This window comes from Sabethes cyaneus, chromosome 3 (assembly GCF_943734655.1).
Source record: "Sabethes cyaneus chromosome 3, idSabCyanKW18_F2, whole genome shotgun sequence".
In the NCBI taxonomy this organism is placed as follows: Eukaryota; Metazoa; Arthropoda; class Insecta; order Diptera; family Culicidae; genus Sabethes; species Sabethes cyaneus.
In genome coordinates, this window is record NC_071355.1 from 12121700 (window position 1) to 12142486 (window position 20787).

At 40.6% G+C, this 20787-nt stretch overlaps 1 protein-coding gene across 3 annotated transcripts; it reads right to left on the reverse strand.

Moving 5' to 3' along the window:
• Positions 1-2001: 2001 nt before the first annotated feature.
• Positions 2002-16046, reverse strand: LOC128741422 (glutamate--cysteine ligase). 3 transcript variants are annotated; one of them, XM_053837229.1, is made up of 6 exons: positions 15804-16046; positions 15610-15731; positions 4534-4817; positions 3731-4475; positions 2894-3667; positions 2002-2832 (listed from the first exon to the last, which is right to left on the reverse strand). In XM_053837229.1, exons 3-6 carry the CDS (start codon positions 4793-4795, stop codon positions 2661-2663), a joined length of 1953 nt encoding a protein of 650 aa, XP_053693204.1. In that variant the 5' UTR covers positions 4796-4817; positions 15610-15731; positions 15804-16046; the 3' UTR covers positions 2002-2660. The 3 variants fall into 3 exon arrangements, with proteins under 3 accessions (XP_053693204.1, XP_053693205.1, XP_053693206.1); XM_053837230.1 differs by having other exon boundaries at positions 4534-4911; XM_053837231.1 differs by lacking the exons at positions 15610-15731; positions 15804-16046 and adding an exon at positions 15309-15444.
• Positions 16047-20787: the final 4741 nt, after the last annotated feature.

Sequence of the window (20787 nt, forward strand, 5' to 3'; positions counted from 1 at the left end):
ATCACATTTTCCAGAAAGCTGCGCCCGTTCGCCTTTGACTACAAGTTGTCAAATACGCCATTACGTCTTGAAAACTGCGTCAAGAATCTGGGGATACTGCTCGACTCTAAACTTACATTCAAACAACACATCGCGTTCATCGTGGACAAAGCCTGCAGAAACCTTGGCTTCATTGTGCGCATCGGCAAGACCTTCAACGATTTTTACTCCTTGAAAGCTCTTTATTGTGCATTAGTCCGCTCCAATCTTGAATACTGTGCTCCAGTTTGGAGTCCATACTATCAAAATGGAGTTAGTCGAATCGAGTCAGTGCAGCGGATTCATTCGTTTTGCTCTTCGGAGACTTCCGTGGAATAACTCTTTCCAGCTGCCAAGCCCCAAGCTACGAACAACGCTGTAGGTTCATCGACCTAGACCCTCTTTATGTTCGTCGCAATGTAAATAGAGCAGCAATTGTGTCCGATTTATTGACCTCACGGGTGGATTGCCCGTATATATTGCAAAACCTTGATATTCACGTCCGGAGTCGTACGTTGCGCAATAGCCACTTTCTACACGTGCCGAATCGACGGACTAACTACAGCAGTTTCAGCACGATTACCAGTCTCCAACGCCATTTTAACCGTTTTTAGTCCAGCTTCAAATTTGACGTCAACCGTAACGTGCTGAAAAATCGTTTTTTATCAATAGCGCGTAGTTTTTAGGTTAAATTATTATTTGGGCCGCAAGGCCTGTTGACGTACAAATAAACAAATATAAATTGCTGAATTTGTATAAATGGAAATTTACGAACCACTTTTATGAAAACAGATCTTGGTTTTTGAGTGTCAACAGTAAATTTGGTTTAAATTCGTAGAAAAACCATTAAATTGGAAACTTTTTGGATGGTAATATTCAGTTTATGGCGTTTTGTGATAGATTATGCGGATTTATCCAAAAATATAGAAACCAATATTTGAGAACATGTTTTTTGGGCTTAACGGGCTGCGGCAAACATATTGCCATCAACGTTTTGCGCTAGACGGGCAGTGACAACTATATTACCTCCAATTTTTTCAAGTTTTCCAACTATTTTTCCAGTAAGAAAAGCTAAATGTTAACGAATACTTCGTATAGTTGTAGATTTAAATGGTAGTGCTTGATCAGTTTCTTAAAAGTGATCCTGCGAGAGGGTGGCAAAAATATTGCTACCAATGTTTTGCTCTAAACGGGCAGTGGCCTATATTGTCTATATATTGTAACTATATTGTCACCAATTTTTTCAAGTTTTTCAGCAATTTTCTCAACAAAAAGAATATAAATGGGTTCTACCGAATATTAACATTATGTTTCGCTGAAGTTTGTGTTAATTCCACGCGTAGTTGCCACGGCCTTATAAAGCGTTAAGCAAGAGTGAAAATTTTATTAGAGTAAAGAACAGTGGTTGCTATGACTATTAGGTACATACATTATATATTCTAACAGTAACGAATAAGAATACAAATTTTCGAAAGTCTTAGGATATTTCACGAAATAAACGTATTTTGCTTTAGCACGAGTCTGTTAGCTATAACACGCTATAAGACTGTTGTACTGTTGGACCTATTGTCTAATTTCTTGAAATGCATACTGCATTGACGAGTAATACGAGAGTTTGCTTATCGCGGCTATTATATTCCCATGATGAATGATGAGTATTTCAATTTTTTGGATCGCTAAAATTGCGTTCTCTTATCAATATTTATACGCAAATCATCAAATGGCTTATCGCTGAAACCGGAAGTTCAAACAACGCAGAATGTGTTGTATTTTCACAGCGATTGTTCAATATTTCGATCGAACCATTCACGTGTTTGATCTCTCTGTCGGAGCTCGGAGTTAAACATATGATGATTTCGATTGAATGTCTGATAATTCCTTTTCACTGAACGAAGCATTTTGTACCATGACTACTTTTTCGACCAATATTCTGTGAACATTTCTTTCACATTTCAAGTGTTAAAAACAATTTTGCAGGCCGAATAGATGTGCTTTATTAAAGTTTTTTTTATTAGAAACAGTTCCATGATGAAAACAACAGTTACTGTCGGCGATGAAGATGGGATGGTATACTTATTTATCAGGAATACTATATTGTTAAAGTGGGCCTACAAAAGTTTATACTGTGAAAATCACCTGCTCGTTTCAATATAAAGACAATTTTACTGTTTATCAACATCTCTCAACTATAAAACTAGGTACTGTATAAACTAAATTGTATCTCGCAATGCCAGACTGAACTTTTTACTTCCCACAAAGACAAATTAAACGGAACAAAATACTAAACTAATAAAAAAAAGTCATATATCATCAGATGGATCGTAAAAGCTATAGAAAATTTTACCTAACACAATTTAAACGAAACAACAGATTTCGCAAAAAAAAACTAAACCTTACATAAAAGACAAACACTGGATTCGATAGAGAAAAACTAAAACTATTCGCCCCATCTCGTCAAATAAGTCACTCTTCTGTGTTTTCTTTGGATCAGTCAAAACTGCCATTTAAAATGAGCCAAAAACTAGCTTTTTACCCGCATTTTCAGTTAATAAATTTCCAACAGCGCCAGTACGGTTTTTTTTTTTCTCGTTTGTTTGTTTGTTTAAATGCACAATACATTACCGGGTTGCCGCCGGGCGAGTTCAGCAACAGTGCTTGGTCAGATGCTTCTCGATTGCTGGCGGAATGTTGTCGGCCGTCTTCGAATTGATGTTGCTACCGAGCAGCTCCGGGCACGGCCTGATACCGTCCTGAATGTCCTTGGCCGTCTTCAGCAAGTCGTAGCAGATGCCGGCGCTCACTACCGAATCTTGTCTGGAAGTATGTAGCTGTAAGGAACTGTTCGGGATCGAATCGGTTGTTGATAGGTACTTACTTGTACTCTTCGTGCTCTGTGACCTGTTTTCTGATCCAGGAAGCGGTTGTTAGTAGTTCTCCGGATGCCCGTTTTTGAATTAACTTCAGGTACTGCTGAATGGTACAGTGTGTATCTGCATCGACATCCATCGAACCGAGGTAGCTGTTGATCAGTGGAACCAGCCCCGGGAAGCAACCCTTGCCATTGATAATTTGATCGATTGTCATCAGCTCGTACTCATCATCCGGGTTGGTGGAATCATTTGCGTCAACATTGTTATGACTGTTGGTTTCGATGTCCGACCGAGGCTGATCGTTATTTTTGGCGTCCGGTCCCGGGAAACCGGCAATGTTCTTTTTAAACCAGAATTTCTCTGTAAGGACGGCTCCGCGCTTTTGAGAGTTTTGCATATTTTCGTCTACCTTGCTGATCGGGATCAGGAAATCTAGCTGATAGGACAAAATTACTCTGGTCAACAGAACGACAAAGCATACGATGGCAGCATTTTCAAAGTCTGTTAGTTGTGCTTCGCAAGGACGAAACTCTACACGCCAGCCGATCGAGGAGTTCGGCGGAGGTGGCTTGAAGCGCATCGTTTGCCAATTAGTCGACTGAATGTTTTCAAAGTGATCAGTGTCTTCCTTGTCGTTTTGGTGGACCTTTTCGCTGAACAAAGAAACCGAATCGCGAATGAAAAGATGGGCAATATGTTGCGCCAGTAGATGATCGATGTCACCCTCGCGTAGCCGCTTGTACATTGCTTCGTCCAGAACCAATGGAACGTCGTTGTATCTGTAATTGAAGTTAATTTAACTCATTAAATCTCATTTTCCCTAAAGTTGACGTTTTTCTTACTTTTCACCTGCCGGGGAGAGATATGAATCGATGGAATCGTAGCGAGATTTGTAGATTCGGAATCGATCATTTTTCAGTGGCACCTCTCCCCTTTCCTCCTTGGTGCGGCAGTCTACCGAGGCAGAAATGACATTCCAACGACAGTCGACGTCGGTCAGGAATCCGCGATAGGCGGGACTGGCAGCCGTTAGAGCCAACATAATGGGACACATCGGTGTCAGTTGATCGTAGAGCGTTCGCGCCTCGGTAATGTTACAGGCCTGGAAAGTCAGCTGCAAACAGCAGCAACCCATTCCGAAACCCATCGCATCCATATGGACGAAGTCCGGTTTATCGGGAAGGCTGCCCTCCACAGGAATTTTCGTATTCTTATCACGGAAAATAGGCAGATTTATTGAAACCTTTTCGCCCCGACGTTGACGGATGTTGCGAGTAAGCGTCTTAAAACGAGGATGTCCCGGGTAGATGGCCTCATCGGGGAAGAAAAGCGATCGAGCTGCGCAATTCACGTCATCCGGGGTGGGTTTTGCCAACGGATAGGTGAAGTCGGGACAGCCTAGCCGGGGAAAATTAGTAATCGACATAACGTGCTCGCCGGCTGGTAACAGCTCGGCCACCTCCATGCGACGGTAGCGCATGTTCGCTTCGACGACATTGAAATGAGCCAGCAGACCACCGTACGGTTTACCGGGTGTACCTTCGATCATGTACGCAGCGTATTCCGGTCGCCAGAGAGATTTTACACCTGTAAGAAGTATCGTTTGTATTTTTTAAATTTTTTTCATTGTAAGGACATCAATTACCCTTCGGATCAGCTGCTTCCTTTTCGTTTAGCACACCTAGCAATTCCCTGGCTCGTAGTGACACCTGTGTTTCCTTCTTTTCATCGTCGAAACGTACGATAACATACTCCACTTCGTCGCCCCACTTGAGCACATCTCCCTGGCGGTCCTTAAGCCGGGCGTACAGGTTGATGAACTGTTCGATTCCGTGTTCACGAACATGCTGCGCCAGCGCTTTCGTTTCTTCCCAGCTCAGCGGGCTGCCCTCGCTCAGTAGCCCCATCGTACAAGCAGCTTGTTATGGTCTACGTGAAAAACGAGAGCGGAATGTGCAAAGTTTGTCAGTCAGTTTTGCGATGAATAGCCAACAATGTGTTCGATGTGTTCGGTTTCACGTTTCTGTTCACACGAGAACAAAAAATTAATATCTGCCCTTGAATTTTTAAGTTCCAGCAGCAAGTTACTGGATGAACACCGAAGGTATAAAATTGAATCCTATATGTAGTTATCAGTAAGTAAATATCACCAACTATAAAATTAAAACGAACATTCTAGACTGTCTGTTTGATAAACGGAGACAGTCATTCAGACAGCCTGAACTGTACAATGATGGATGATTGATGTCAGTCGTAAAACGTTAGGCTCTAAGAAATTCCTAGGAAAATAAGCGACTTAGACACGCATAAGACATTCAAGTTGTATCGCTTTTTAATACTATACAGAAAATTGCAATGCACAGTAGGTAGCTTGAATTGCTATAAATGATAAACTTTTTTATTCGATCTTTTAATAGCGATACTTTAATACTGTGCTTCTTTAATAATGTATACAATTTATGAGATAATAAATTAACTGAATCCACACATCACGTTTGCTATCATACAGTTTCTTTTTCCTGCGAGCTTGTTTTTTGAGATAATCAAAAAGTCCTTTTAATCTTTACGGTTCTCTGAACTTATTGTTACAAAGGAGATCCCTTTCTTAAGCTTAGAATCACTATAAACAATTAATTAATTGAGATAGTGTCATTCATCAACCCCTTCGATCCCGTTGGCAATTTCCAACATATTATTATTCTCGTTTATACACGAGTCAATCAAGCCTGGTCATATCAAGTTGAAGTTTACGGTCGAAGATAGCGAGTGACAAGGAAATTGGTAGTCATGGTAATGTATAAATGGTGGATGATCCAAATATAACTGGTCATGCCAGGTGTATCGCGGAGAAGATACAAACGTTATGTTGTTCTGTGATACGTGTGACCAATGGTATCATTACCAGTGCATTGGGCGAAGCTGCAACCGGTGTCCACGAACCCCGCTCAAATGCTAAGAAACTTTTTCCACAGAATGGTAGTAAACGTCAGACATCACAAGCAGTGCCCCATGTCCAATCATCAGCAGATATTTAAAGTGGAAACCCCGAGGAAGCCAAGGTAGCTACATCAACTGGAGTAATGCCATCAACATCAGTGATGTTCCGCAGCAACAGTGACGTCAGTTTTGTTAGCTCTGCTAGATCCAGCCCGTTGATGAAAAACTGCCGAAGAAACCAGCCTCGAATGTGCCCGGATCGTCAAGCCGACCGTCACAAGTATCCTTAAAGCTCAAGTATGTAGCTGAAGAGGAATTGGCTAAACAGAAAGCATTTCTGGAAAAAAGTATCGTTTGCTTGAAGGAATGCAACCGAAAGAAGATCGAGTGCTGTGTCAACCCGAAGCCGTGTTAGCGAATGGGTCGATGGCCACTCGAATTGTCATGGCCCTCGACACCACAGTAGTCGCATCCTTGTGTACAGGGAGACTCAGGTAGCGATTTATTCTTTAACACATCAGCAATTGGAAACGCGACAAGCCCATCTCTAAGGAACTTCCCACGTTTTCCGGCAACCCTAAGGGGTAGCCCCTATTCTTATCTTTCTTCAACAACACTACTGACATATGGGGCTTCTCTGGTGCGGAAAATATTATCCGTCTTCAAAAGAATCTGAAAGGTCGGGCAACTCGAAAAATGATGTTTGGCTAGCCAGAACCTATCGTACATACACTAATTGCAAAGATTAACTGTCTACCGGCGCCGAGAGATGATAAACTACCTAAGATGATAACTAGTGAACTGTTCAAGACAACGAAAAATACGTCCCCTGCAGTGGAATTTGTAACAAACTGCTGCATGTGAATTGCTCTGGGCTCAATGCAACGAATTTTAAAGCGTGGTCATCAAATATGGGATTGCTATGGTTCTGTGAGGCCTGTAGAATCGACTTTAATCCCGTTATTATGGATCGAGAATCTCACATCCTCAAAATTTTGATAAGAGTTGACTCAATGGATCTTCGACTGGGCCAATATGCTGAAAATTTTAAAGCGATGAATGGTTTAATAACGTATCAACAAATTAGAAGGGAATCAATGAGCGACAAGCGGCCGCAACAACAACTTTTGGTCACATCAATAAATACGGTATGAAACTTTCGTCAAAGCATAGATCGTTTGAATCTTGATAGTACGATGCACTCCAACTTTGGGAACGCTTTCGCTGAGCAAGATGTACCACCAATCCCAGACACCGCCAATGTTCCTGCGTCAAAACGTCCAACAACGATTTCTAACGCTGCTTGCCCAGGCATTGTAAGAGCCACTACCAACTCAAACTTGGACTCTGTTGCTGTTGCTACCACTGATGCTGACATCGGTTTTTCTGACACTGCCGTCTACGTCAGTGCCACCACCACTGCTTCTACTGCTATCACTGCTGCTACGGCCACCCTCTCTACCCTCGTTCTATCTAACTCTGCTGGAGACACACGAGGCTCTAGAACTGGATCATTCGAAGGAGCCCCCGAATCCAGAGCTCGTCGTGTGAATCCTCTACGAATAGTAAATCGAACCGAACGCCGCCAACAAGTTTCAACTGAAGATTTAAAATCGTTTTACATCACCCCTTTCCACGTCGAACAATCGGAACAAGATGTCATCGAGTATTTTCGAGAAACGCTGAATATCGAAAACTCTTCTGTGAGATGCCCAAAGCTTGTGCCTAGGGGCAAACAACTTAGCGACCTGACATTCGTCTCGTTCAAAGTGTCGGTGTCTGCTGATCTGGAAGTTGCTGTAAAGGTTGGGAACCGCTGCTGTAGGAGATAGCCTTTACTGGCCGGAAGGAGTGATAGTTCGTCCTTTTCAACCAAAAAACGACAACTCTGCGGTCACTATTCGACCTCATACATCAGGCTAACAACTGTGAGTAATTCTGCACCAATCAGTTCATTCTCAATTCAAGTTTTCCCTGTTGCACACGTTTCGGTTAGAGATGGCTTGCACAGTTACATTGAATCGGCAACAAAGGTTAACGACTTTTCTGACACCAGTTTAAGTTCGTTGATTTCCAAAAAATCTCGTAATTTCACAAAAATTGGTTTTCATAATGCTCGCAGTCTACTGAACAACATTGATAATTTCCGTGCATTTTTCGAAAATACAATGATATCGGTTCTTGGAGTAGTAGAAACTTCTTGGCTTAAGCCAGGAAACACTAACAGATCAATAGCCATAAGTAACTTTAAAATTGTACGATCTGATCGCCTGAGCAGTACCAAAACACACGGGGGGGGGGGGGGGGTGAGTTGCATTTTACTTAAACAAATCAATGAAGTATTGTGTTCTTTCTACATCTCAAAAAGGTAGCGAAGTAGATTATCTTTTTATTAAGCTTACTAGTTTAAAAACTGTTTGCGGGATAATATACAAACCACCTAACATTCCTATTTCTAGTCTAAACGAAATATTCGACATAATTGCTGAACTATCCTCGTGTGAGCCGAATATCTTAATCATGGGCGATTTAAACATTAATCTGCTAAAATTTGCTGAACCATCCGCGACAATGCTGCTGAAACAGCTTGATACGGTGACTTTTAAACTAGTGCCCTCCCTACCCACATGTCATCGACCCAACTGCCCAGAAACTTGGATTGATTTAGTAGCGGGTAACTGTACTTTCAATATCAAAAATTTGTATCAGTCTTCATTTGGAGGTATTAGTGATCATGATCTAATTTGCTTCGATTATATAATAAAAAGCCAATATTCCGCTCCCGAATATCATTGGACTCGTGAATATGGCAAAATTAATTACCATAAGTTTGGGCAGGATCTACGTAATGCCGATCTCTCTGTAATGCAACAATACAATGATGCAAATGAGAAATTAGCTATTTTGAACGACACCCTTTTATCCATCATCGATCAACATGGTCCCTTGCGAAAGAAAAAGAGCATCGATCCCAAATGTCCTTGGATCACTCAGAATTTAAATGTGCTATTTAAAAACCGATTGGAAGCATATAATTGCTGGAGCTTATCTCTTAGCAATGTCTTAGTAAGTGGAACAATTTTACGCGGTTAAGAAATATTGTGAATCGTGAAGTAAAAAAATCCAAGCAAGAATTTTTCACTTCCCATCTTAACCCTGAACTTTCAACAAACAAACTTTGGAGAAACATCCAACAGCTGGGTCTTAAAGAGGCGTCTTCTAGAACTCTCAAAAATCTCAAAAAGCTCCTTCATTCATATCTGTCCGGCCGATCACAATATGTTGAGCTCAACGGCATAAAATATCAGACTTGGCTAGCGTAACAAGCGGAGTCCCGCAAGGATCAATTTTAGGACGGCTTCTGTTCTCGATGTTTATTAACGATCTTCCTGAGCAATTGCTATACTGTAAATTTCACCTTTATGCTGACGGTTTTCAATTATACCTTCCCGGAAAAAGTAATGAAATCGACATTCTCGTAAAAAAATTAATATGGACATAAAGAAAATTATGGATTGGAGTAACTCAAATGGTATTCGATTAAATGCTGGAAAAACTCAAGCAATCATTTTCAGAACGAAGAGAATGTTTTTTGATGAAGTTGCTCAAATTATGGAGCCAAAGATGCTGATACGTCATTACACTCCACAACCTACACGTTTACAAATAGCTATAACTCTTATTGTTCCTTTGTTCGAATATGGTAGTGTCCTGTTTGCAAATGTATCTAACGAGAATTTCGAAACTCAAGTTGGCTTTTAATTCCGTCACTCGTTACGTCCATAAAATTCGCTGTTTTGATCATATTTCAATCTTTCAAAACTCATTGGTTGGATGTGTGTACATTTGAAAATTTTCTCAACTTATTTTTCAAATTTTTACTCATTCTCCCAATCAAATAGAACAAATATTTTTTTGCTAACCAGTTGTGTAACTGATGTTGGCAGGAAAGCCTTTCGTCACCGTAGTATCTGTCTCTGGAGCCATCTGCCGAGCGTGTGCAAAAGTGCTAAAAGCTACGCCGCCTTCAAAATATGTTGTAAAACATTCCTCTCAGCAGAAAACTGATTATTATTAGAACTGATTGGTTATTATCAGAAATCACATTGTACGCAAACTTTGAAAACCATTATAAGGTTACTTGTGTTACGTGGATATGTAGTTAAATAAATAAATTAAAATAAACACTTTGCCGTCAGTGTGTAGAATTTCTGCGCAACCGTGGACGCCTGCGGTATAGAGTAATAGCTTTACAACGGATTGCTACTGCATCAGCTTGTAAACAAGCTACCCCCGGTGATAAAAGTGAGTTGGGCGCAACGCAGACAAACTTTGCCAAGTCAATTTGACTTCCGTCATTCACTGGCTGTATTCTCTGGCAGAGGCTGTCAGCACTACTCCAAGGAATTTTCTTCGGAAACTGATTCCATAACTCAAATCTATTTGTACATCTATTTGCAAATGCAAAAGTTTCTTGGGCCTCTCTTAGGATTCGCACTGAGCAGATGTGAGGAAGCTAGGACTTTGTCGTAGACGTCTGCGGCGACACTAGGGTGTGTGCCAAACGAAGAAGTGCGAAAAAAATGAATGCCAATTCAAGCACCATACACTGCTGCACAACGACAAGTTTCCAAATACTATCAGTATTTGATCAGTGGTCAGTACTGATGCTAATTTGAGTAACTCATCGAATAAAACCGGTTCACGCTCGTCTGACCAAGGGTGTCATGTGCATCAAGAAAACCCTGGTAAATCGTTCTTCCTCTACATGCCAATTGTGCTACATGGAAAACACGGCTCTGTGCATACCGTCGCCTTTCTAGATGAGGCACGGATCAGCCCGGACTCTACCCGACAGTGATTTGGCGAGCCAGTAGACACTTGACGGAGAGATGCAACCACTTTGTCTGCAGTGGACCAGCGTCACGGGGATACATCCCGCATTGTAAGCCTCGACATCGCCGGAATACGGGAAGGATCCAAGTTCAGCCTAAATGGAGTACGGAACGGACAGTCAACAATCTGTTACTTCCACCGCAAATGCTTCCTTTTTATGAGATTGATACGCACTCTAGTATTGCGTATATTCCTGCTTGGAATACCTACTGTGGGATGTTTTCCCATTGAGTCTGAAACATTAATCCCTGGACCTGGTATATCAGCACCCACAATGTTATCTTATCTTGTCCATCTATGTAGGAATCCAGTTATTTTGGGCGAAAATCCGGTTCTCTTGCATTCCAATCGAAGCGAATAAAGTCAAGAAAACGAAATTTTGTGATCGAAATAGTTTCGCTTTGAAATATGGTTCATCAATATTAAAGGACTTACGGAAAACTCTTCAGGAATGTTCAAGTGTCCAACAAGATCGCCATCGAGCAATCTCTTCGATCGTTTGAGTTTTAGAGCACATCTAACAGTATCCAGCTCAATGAATTGTAGCGAAAGAAGATTTAGTAGAGCTTCTAAGGTTTTAGAAGGAGTACTACTCATAGCTCCTGTTATGGAGCTCCCAAACTCGAGAAGTTTATTCAGGAGTCCGAAATGAAAACTATTTGTGACCACTGCGGGATCTAGTGAATAAACGTATTGTTTTCTTTTTCAAGCCCATGTTGGGCATGACCTGATTGAAAAGAGGCGCTCATCAGGCTAGATAGCTCAACCAGTTTTGTGGCGCTCAACGAATTGATGACGTGTAGTCCAGGACAGAGATGTTCCCACGGATTGTCGTTTCCTTACCAAGCACGCGACTAGATCCCAGGTTAGGGACGGTGTACAATAGTGACTGATCCAGACCGGGCGACTGACTTATGCAACGCTGTGTCTCACCAGCTTTACCCAAGATGGCAGAACTGTCTGAGAGATTAGGCATTGCAGCCCTATTTAATTTAAGAAAGGAAGAATAATGGAATAATCGGTATGAACCCAGACGAACGAAAAAGGACAACGATTATTGGAAACTTACTACTTGGCATGTCAGAACTCTACTTGAACGGACACGCGCGGGTATCCTAGCCAGAGAGCTGCAGAATATGAAGGTCGAGGTAGCAGCCATCCAGGAAGTGCGATGGATGAAGACGGCAGAACGCGAATTTCGAACAATATATCCTATTGCGGGCACGACATTCAAGTATCACATCTACGATCTACTACAGTGGTGGCAATAAGCAGAGCCTGGGTTCGGATTCGTATTAAATGGAAAATAAATGAAGGGTGTCATTTCTACCTAATGGTCCATTGATGGCCGTCTATGTGTGTTGAGAATTAAGGGCAAATTCTTTAACTACAGCCTGATAAATGTATATCCATCGACGAGCGACTAACCCGGTGACGCAAAAGATAAGTTATATGATCTTCTCGAAAGAACAAAGGGAGAGTACTCAGGACATGACATAAAGATATTCAATGGGGATACAAATGCACAGGTCAGACGTGAAGAGTTCTTTCGCTCCGTTATTGGTAGAGAAAGCCTCCATCCTACCGCAAACGACAATGGCCTGAGGCTAATCAACTTCACTGCAGTACCTATTTTGCACGACGGAACATTCGGAAGCAAACCTGCAAACATCCCAATGAAGAGGCCTGGACCAAACGTCGACTCGGATCGGTTGTCCAACTTATTCAGATCGAGACCAACAAGGAAGATACGATTGAACATTCGGCGATTGTCAGTGGAAGGAGTTGCTGCAGAGTAGTCTCAGAAAACTGATGAGCGGATCGATGAACAAGCAGGAGAGAACCTGAACGGACAGTGGAAGTACATCCACGATGCGATCAGTACTACAGTGCGAGAAGTGTTGGGTACTACTGCTGCATTCACGTCCAGTGAGTGGTGAGTGACGCAGAGTACCAACATGTGACTATTGAGAAGAATGGAGCCAGAACCTACATGTTGGCTACAACTGCGACACGCCAAAACACAGAGAGATGCCGAGAAGAGGGGCCCTATTCTCACAGTCACCTCACTCACCTCACTTCTGTCACGCGCCCTATTCTGCCAGTCACCCTCACCTCACCTAAGAGCTCCCCTTTTGGGGTTCTATTTCCACAGTCACCTCACCTAAATTTTTTAGCTGAGAGCCCAATTTGCGATTCTCACAGTCACCTAGACGACTCCGCTCACCTGGGTGACTGTACAATTCAAATGGGGCCTGTAAAATGAGGTGAGGGTGACTGTGAGAATAGGTCGGGTGAGAGAAGTTAGGTGAGGTCAGGTGACTGTGAGAATAGGGCCCTTGATTTGTACAGTCACCCAGGTGAGCGAAGTCATTCTCTGACTCAGACTCTGAGAATCGCAAATTGTACTCTCACCTAAAAATTTTACGTGAGTTGACTGTGAGAATAGGGTCCGAGATTTCACCGTCGTAAGAAACGAATTGCTTCGAGAGGGACGATACGAAAAGCTTCTTTAAAATGATCAACGCAATCAGAAACTGAACCGTGCCAACTCCTGTTATGTGCAACGACAAAACTCTGTATGGAACATCAATCCCAAGAAAATCGTTGGTTTTATTAACCATGTAGCTTGCACTTTAACTGGGTCACAGTCTTACAATAATCTAGCTAAACCCCTTCAATGGCTATAGGCAATTCGAAAATTTAGCAATGGGGGCCAACTTCAAAAGACAATTTCCTTGACTGCGACAGTGGCATTTTGAACCCAGTTCCCTTCTGGTATACAAAAAAAAAAAGATTTTGTTCAATACAAAAATATTTCTATATATAGTATACGCATATAATATATACTAATATACTAATATATAGTATACAGATACCAAATTTATGCATGTGCACAAACATCTGTGTATTGGACAATTCGACACCTCGTTGGTCAGAGGTAACGAGGGGTAAATCAGTGGCGGCCATAACTGAACTTTTCCTATTACTACATTTTACAAGTTGGATTGTTTATAGAGTTTCATTAACCTTCTGCGGCTGAGGTGCCCTAATCTAAACATAACATAAATTGAATTATGTAAATTCAGGTTTTAATTATTTTAGAATTCAGTACATATCTTTAGCAACCTATTGCATGTACCTACTTAAACCGCGATGATATGAGTCGGGAAGACACTGCAAACTTAAGAATCAAAATAAGGTATGTTGCTGCTTCGTCGTAATTGCCTCTTCTGGTCCTATCCAACACAAATTATTAAAAATATCAGCATTTTCATGATACACAATGCAAAACTAATTATTCCCCAATATTTTAGTTTGTTGTCTATCATACGCGATCAATCTAAGTGAGATGAGATCTATATCATTAAAGAAGTCCTACCAGCCACATTTCCTACGTTTTTTCGTGCGACGAAGAAGAAAATGTCGACTAATCGTTTTAATTTTCGTCATTCATAAATGAAAATTACTCACGCAAGGCATTGTCGTTATTCTGCAGCCAGGAAAACTTGGCTAACCTGCAGAAATTATGCAGAATAACATTTGTCATGGCGTCCTACACAAATACATGCGCGTTAGCTTCGTAAACATTGTTGTGATTTTTAGTTCGGACGATGAAAAATTTTGACGGACGGATTTTAAAACGGAACGACGAATTTAAGCAATAAAGTCAAAAAACAAAAAGATTTTGTTCAATACAAAAATATTGCTATTGTAAAGCAAAATTTAGCTGCCTACTTATGGGAATTGGTTAATTTGTTTGTTTGTTAAACGTACTAATTCATATAAATTTCTAAGACAAAATATGAGAAAGTTTTACCACGAAAATCTATACAAAAGTTTCCGTATCAGTTTATGGACAAGCCATTTTATTTTTTTATTTAAATAAATTTAATCGAGTTTTTAGAACACCGTAAAACTGGCGTGTCACCATTTGACGACTATTTATACGAAACAGTAATCGTTATGTTGCGAAATCAGATTGAGCATAAAACAATGTGATATGCTTTAAGTGTTCACCAAAATTTGTGATAGGAATATAGTGTGAATATAGGCTGCAAGTACCTACCTACATCCAAAGTGTATTCTAAAACTTTTTTGAGACTTACAACAGTTGTTCTTCGCAGTTCCATTTTTCATAAATCACATTTCACAAGAAAAAACAGGAAAACAGGCGAGGAAAATATGTTGTGAAATGCAGCAGCACACGATCGACCGTTTAAAAATGTGCGCAGAACAATTCAACCAGAATTAGCTTGATCGCTCATTTAGTAATGTAAACGGCCTTGAGGTTATTGAATTACCTACTATCTCTGGCAATCGTCGTATTTCTAACCTAAACCGCAGGCGACACGTTATGTAATGCTAGCAATAAATTCCATGAGCCGTGTATAGTCGGTCTCTATAGCCTTGAACTGGTATCTCCTTTAATCTCACTAATGATCGCGTTTTTCCGAATGACGATGACTTTTACTTTTCCACGGCTTGCATTGATTTGTTTGGGCAAAACGAGGTGCCATAGAAATCAAATAGACCTATCGTGCTTGTGTTTTGTTTACTGAGACCGAAACCACATGACTCACTTACCGGTGTTATAATACTGATGCTCGAGTACACTGTGTGGGTGTTTATATCAATCCTTTTGTATATTTTTCTTTCTTCTGATACTGTTCAATTCGTGGTAAGAGGTATGCTTTGAAAACTCAGACAAAATCACTTTCCGCGCTCGCCTAATGATAACAGAGCCTGTAAGCCTATGACTGAATCTAACCAACCATCGCGTCGTTATATATATACTGGCTTTTTTAATGCATGGGACACCATAATACAGACAAAAATCTACTGATATGTAACTAAACAGATAAGAGTGAAAACTGATGCTACTTACTCGGCTCGCCAATAGAACAGCTACTACTCAATACTAAGCTCCGGGTGCAAAATGATTGGAATGTATTCCTTCTGCTTACGTCACCGTTGTTGCGCTCTATACAACGCAGCAGATATCCAATCCTGTTTAGATAGGAAAGTAACATTTTTGCACCGTCATAGTGATGTCATCAGTGATTGTGTATTTCAACTTACCCGTAGGTTCTGCCGATTCACGTTGTCACTTCGCGTAGTTTTACCAAATTAACAAACGAAGTAACCACAGTTCTTGCTTAGAGCAACCAATCACAGCTCCCAACAAATGTCAAAAATATGTGCACTTCGCGTTGGCTGGTAGAGCGACAATGATAAGCAGCTAGTAGCAAGCACACACGATCAACACAATCCTAAGCGGCTGCGACCACTGCCACCGACGTTATGAAATAGTAAACTGTATAAGCTGAGTGCAACATTTGGAACATTTGCTTACAGTACAGACGACAGACAGCACCGGTATGGGGCCTTTATGGTGTATCGCTGTTCGCTGCCAGTGTATCTCAGAAGAGGTCGATGTTTGTGTTTCGAACTCAGCCTCGCACTCAGCCAGCAAGCTAAGCTCCTAATGGGTGGGTAGCACCATATCCCTGTCCCCGCATCACATGAGAAGAGACGAGACTCGTCACGCGAATCACTCTCACAACACAACAAATATCCCGGTGCGGGCCGTTCTCTCAATCGGTGATGCCAAAAGTAGACAAATTTATAAATAATAAACCTTTTTTCTCAGAATTTGTATTTCACTTATGCTTATTATAAAAAAACTTACATAAACTTCGCTGTGCATCATCAACCGTATTGATACGTGCGAATGTGTCGGCCGTGCATGCTAATGATTTTCAGTTCCGGTTCGTTGGGTGGGCTTGAATGAGGTAAATGTTGGTCAGATCATTGGAGACCAACGTCGCAGCTTTGACTCGCAGTCGAACATGTTGGCTGAGCCCTGAGCCTGAATTTACCAACAATCTGCTTTTGCAGATTGCTTTTTACGGGACACGGGAGGGATATGTTGCGCGTAAATTTCGAAATTTACGTAAAAACGGGGCAAATTCTGAAATTCTCGCAAACTAACTAGGTGACATCTAAAATTTGAATAAAGAAGCGAAAATTGAATCACGACTGTATTTTATACGTATTTTGTCGAACCTGCTAATTAGGTATAGGTTCTCTAATCTTGACCCATGGGCTAAACATGTTCTATACGTGTATGTTCTTGACAGGATTTCATGTATTCTCTTAATCTGTTCGCATATATTTATTTCCTCGAATGAACTTTTCTATGCTAACTTTAATATGGCAACTATGTTTTTAACGTATCGCACGCGAGCAAATTTTATTTTGTGAGAGAGCCATAGCAAAAGCTCAATCTATAAGCACATGCTTGCTCTTCACTTTAGCGTTTTGTGTCATAAGCATAACCAGAGCTGCCATCATACCATCAATGCAGTTATTTACACTTGTGTAAAGTGGTAATCTATGTTATTTTCCCAACAGTTTTGCATTATTCAGTCTCATATTAAATAATATTAACATATGATTGAAAATATTGTATATTTAAAATGTAATATGAACTGTTCGCGTTAATGAAATCACAAATTATTCCTCATATTTAAGATTTATGTGGGACTAAACATAGAAGGAGAAAGATATTTTTCCTTTTGTAATCACACATATTTTGGTAGGTCTTTATTTTATATCATGTAAATGCGAGCAATCTGTAAAAAGAATTTAACAACTAAAAAAGTAGACGGATACCAAATTTATGCATGTGCCCAAACATCAGTGTATTGGACAATTCGACACTTCGTTGGTCAGAGGTAACGAGGGGTAAATCAGTGGCGGCTATTACTGAACTCTTCCTATCACATTTTACAAGTTGGATTATTTATAGAGTTTCATTAACCTTCTGCGGCTGAGGTGTCCTAATCTTAACGATTATGCTGACGTGGTAGTCTGCTGGACATCTAAACATAACATAAATTGAATTATGTAAATTCAGATTTTAATTATTTTAGAATTCAGTACATATTTTAGCAACCTATTGCATGTAATTAAACAGCGATGATATGAGTTGGGAAGACACTGCAGACTTAAGAATCAAAATAGGGCATGTTGGTGCTTCGTCGTAATTGCCTATTCCCGTCTTACCCAACACAAATTATTAAAAATATCCGCATTTTTATGACACACAACGCAAAACTAATTATTCCCCAATATTTTAGTTTGTTGTCTATCATACGCGATCAATCATAGTGAGCTGAGATCGATTTGAATGCTTTTTATCATTAAAGAAGTCCTACCAGTCAAATTTCCTACGTTTTTTCGTGCGACGAAGAAGAAAATGTCGACTAATCGTTTTAATTTCCGTCATTCTTAAATGAAATGCCGTCCTACACAAATACATGCGCGTTAGCTTCGTAAACATTGTTGCGATTTTTAGTTCGGACGATGAAAAATTTTGATGGACGGATTTTAAAACGGAACGACGAATTTAAGCAATAAATAAAGTCAGTTGCGTAATTTCAATAATATGCTTTTCGAGTTCCCGGGGTCATCCAAATATGTCCAGATATGACCAAATCTAACCCTAGATAGCAGATTTGGCTTCCATTGATCTAGTTATTGAATTCTAGTGTCATTTAAGGTATCGCACCATAGGATTTTGTTCATGGACGAAATTGGCCACTTGTCTGGGTGTTCACGGAAGTCCCCGGAACTTGTCGTGGCGCTAGGTAGTTGATCTGACTGTCAGTGATCTAGTTTTTAAATTCTGGCGTCATTTGAGGTGTCGCATGATAAGTATTTGTTCATGTTAGATACTGGCTATTTTCCACAGCGATAACTTAATCCTGAACATTTCTGATTAGTCCCAATACAGCGTAAAATTCCTAAAATGGTCGGCAATGGGCATATGTTGCATGAAAAATCAATGCCGGCTGTGATCTGCGTTCATTTTGGAAGGGTCATTGAAGATTTTTATTTACTTTATGGGCAATCTGCTCTTTAAAACTTCAAAAAGGCGTGACTCAAAAATTCGTCGATCGATTTTTTTAAAAATTGGTTCAGGGGTGTAGGATGGCAATACAAACTCACTGGCATTTTCCGTTTAAATTGCCTATTTTTTTAATAACGGTATTTTGAACACCGTGCCCAACTTTCGCCAGGTGTACGATGGGAATCTCTCCAAGTAGTGCCTGCAGCTTGTGTTTCATACTCCACTCTCAGCTATCGGTTTGTACTCCGCTAAAAAAAGTCCACAACACCCTTCGTTCAAATATGGCAAATGGCACGTATGTTTTCCGTAAGCAAAGTTCCTGTCACAAATCCGTAGAGGACTACCGATCTGATTAACGTTTTGCACATCGTCAGTTTTGTGCGGCGGCGTGTGGTCCTTGATCGAAACGTCTTGCGGAGGGAAAAGTAGGCTCGATTTCCAACTTGAATGCATCGTTAAATTTCCTTACTCGTATTATTGGCGATGACCATAAATTCCAAATATACGAACTTATCAACCACTTCCAGTTCATCGCCATCAATAGTCACTGTCCGTGGAGGCAAAAGTTGCTTTCACTGGCTTTCGACACGAAGATTTGTAACCCAATCCTTCGAGCCTCCCTTTTTGGTCTGAGGAAGATTGCCTCCGTCGTTCCAAGATTACTAGTAATGCTGTCGGGGTCACCTGTGAAGGCTAGGGTTTGGCTACATCCCCTTGTCGCAACCCTCTGTGCGATTCGAAAGGACTCGAGAGAGCTTCTGAAATACGCACGTAACACGTCACTCGCTCCAGGGTAGCACTGATCAGCTGCGTCAGCTTGTCCGGAAAACCGTTCTCGTGCATTACCTGCATTAAGTGTTGGTGCTCAACTGTATCGTATGCTGCCCTGAAATATTCTAAAATATGACGCGTGGCACGTTGTACTCCTGACATTTCAGCAGGATTTGTCGGAGAGCAAAAATTTGATCCGTAGTAGCCTGGGTCCCCCTGGGTACAGCCCTCCTGGTACTGCCCTCCAAATTTTATTGTTATTGGCGATAGACGACGTAACAAAATCTGGTAGGGCACCTTGTAGGCGGCATTAGCTAGCGTAATGCCGCGGAAATTGTAGCAATCTAGTCCTAGATCGCCCTTTTTGTAGATGGGACAAACCAAACCGTTGAAATTATCCACTGAAATGCTGGTGCTATCGGTTCTTAGCAATTTTTATAAAGCTCTGCTGGAAGTCGGTCCTTTCCAGTTGCTCTATTTTTCCTCAACTGACCGATTTCTCGCCGGATCTCTGCGATTTAATATTTGGACTATTTCATATCAGTTTGTTTTTCCAGTGATTTAATTTAATCCATAATAATCCAAGGTTTATATCAATTCCAATTCCTTACGGTTTGGAATAATTGTTGTATTTTTTAGAAAACTTATTTGAGTCAATTTTATACAATTTGAAAATATCAGTATGCTACGAGTTAATGTCAATTTCATTCCAGTTTTTTCCCTGTTTTTGACGGAATGTTGAATCAACGTTATACCGTGACCGCTCCTAATTCTGCGCAGCTCTTAATTCTGTGCATTTTTCTTTATATAAGCATTTTTTAACATTGTGCTTAACTATGATCATAGCGTTATTTTTTATAAATGTCTGCTGAATATTACGCCATTATTCACAAACGGGCCATAATATTTGAGATCGAAATAATTTAACGTGAAACTGAAAGTATTTTATATGGCAGAAAACCTCGTCGTTAGCACCAACGCTAAGATTGTCGTTCTAGAAAATTCACAAATTTATGATCGAAATTCTTTGCAATGATCAACTTACCCAGCATAATTAGAAAGAATAATTAGTTTTAGTCATGTTTTAGACAAAAAGAGTGATTGCATGCATTGCTTTCGTTGGAAAAATACGACGCAATAATGCGCAGATTTAGGCACAGATTTTTTATTCATGTTCCAAATTTTGCGCAGTAATGTATCTTACGAAGAAATCGCAAAATAATACGCAACCTCACCCAAATGGCTGAGGTATAGAGGCATGAAAATTCAAGTAGAATCTTTAACTTGCATTGATTGGAATCCTGTGCTGTGTCTCGGAGTCCGAACCTACGAGCGCCAATTCATGAAACCATGTCTTCCATTTTTTTTAAAGTCCAA

Coding starts and splice junctions, on each gene's coding strand:
- LOC128741422 (XM_053837229.1), bottom strand. CDS start 4,795: ATGGGGCTACTGAGCGAGGGCAGCCCGCTGAGCTGGGAAGAAACGAAA. Junction 4,476..4,533: donor GGAAGCAGCTGATCCGAAGG/GTAATTGATGTC, acceptor TACTTCTTACAG/GTGTAAAATCTCTCTGGCGA. Junction 2,833..2,893: donor ACAGAGCACGAAGAGTACAA/GTAAGTACCTAT, acceptor ACATACTTCCAG/ACAAGATTCGGTAGTGAGCG.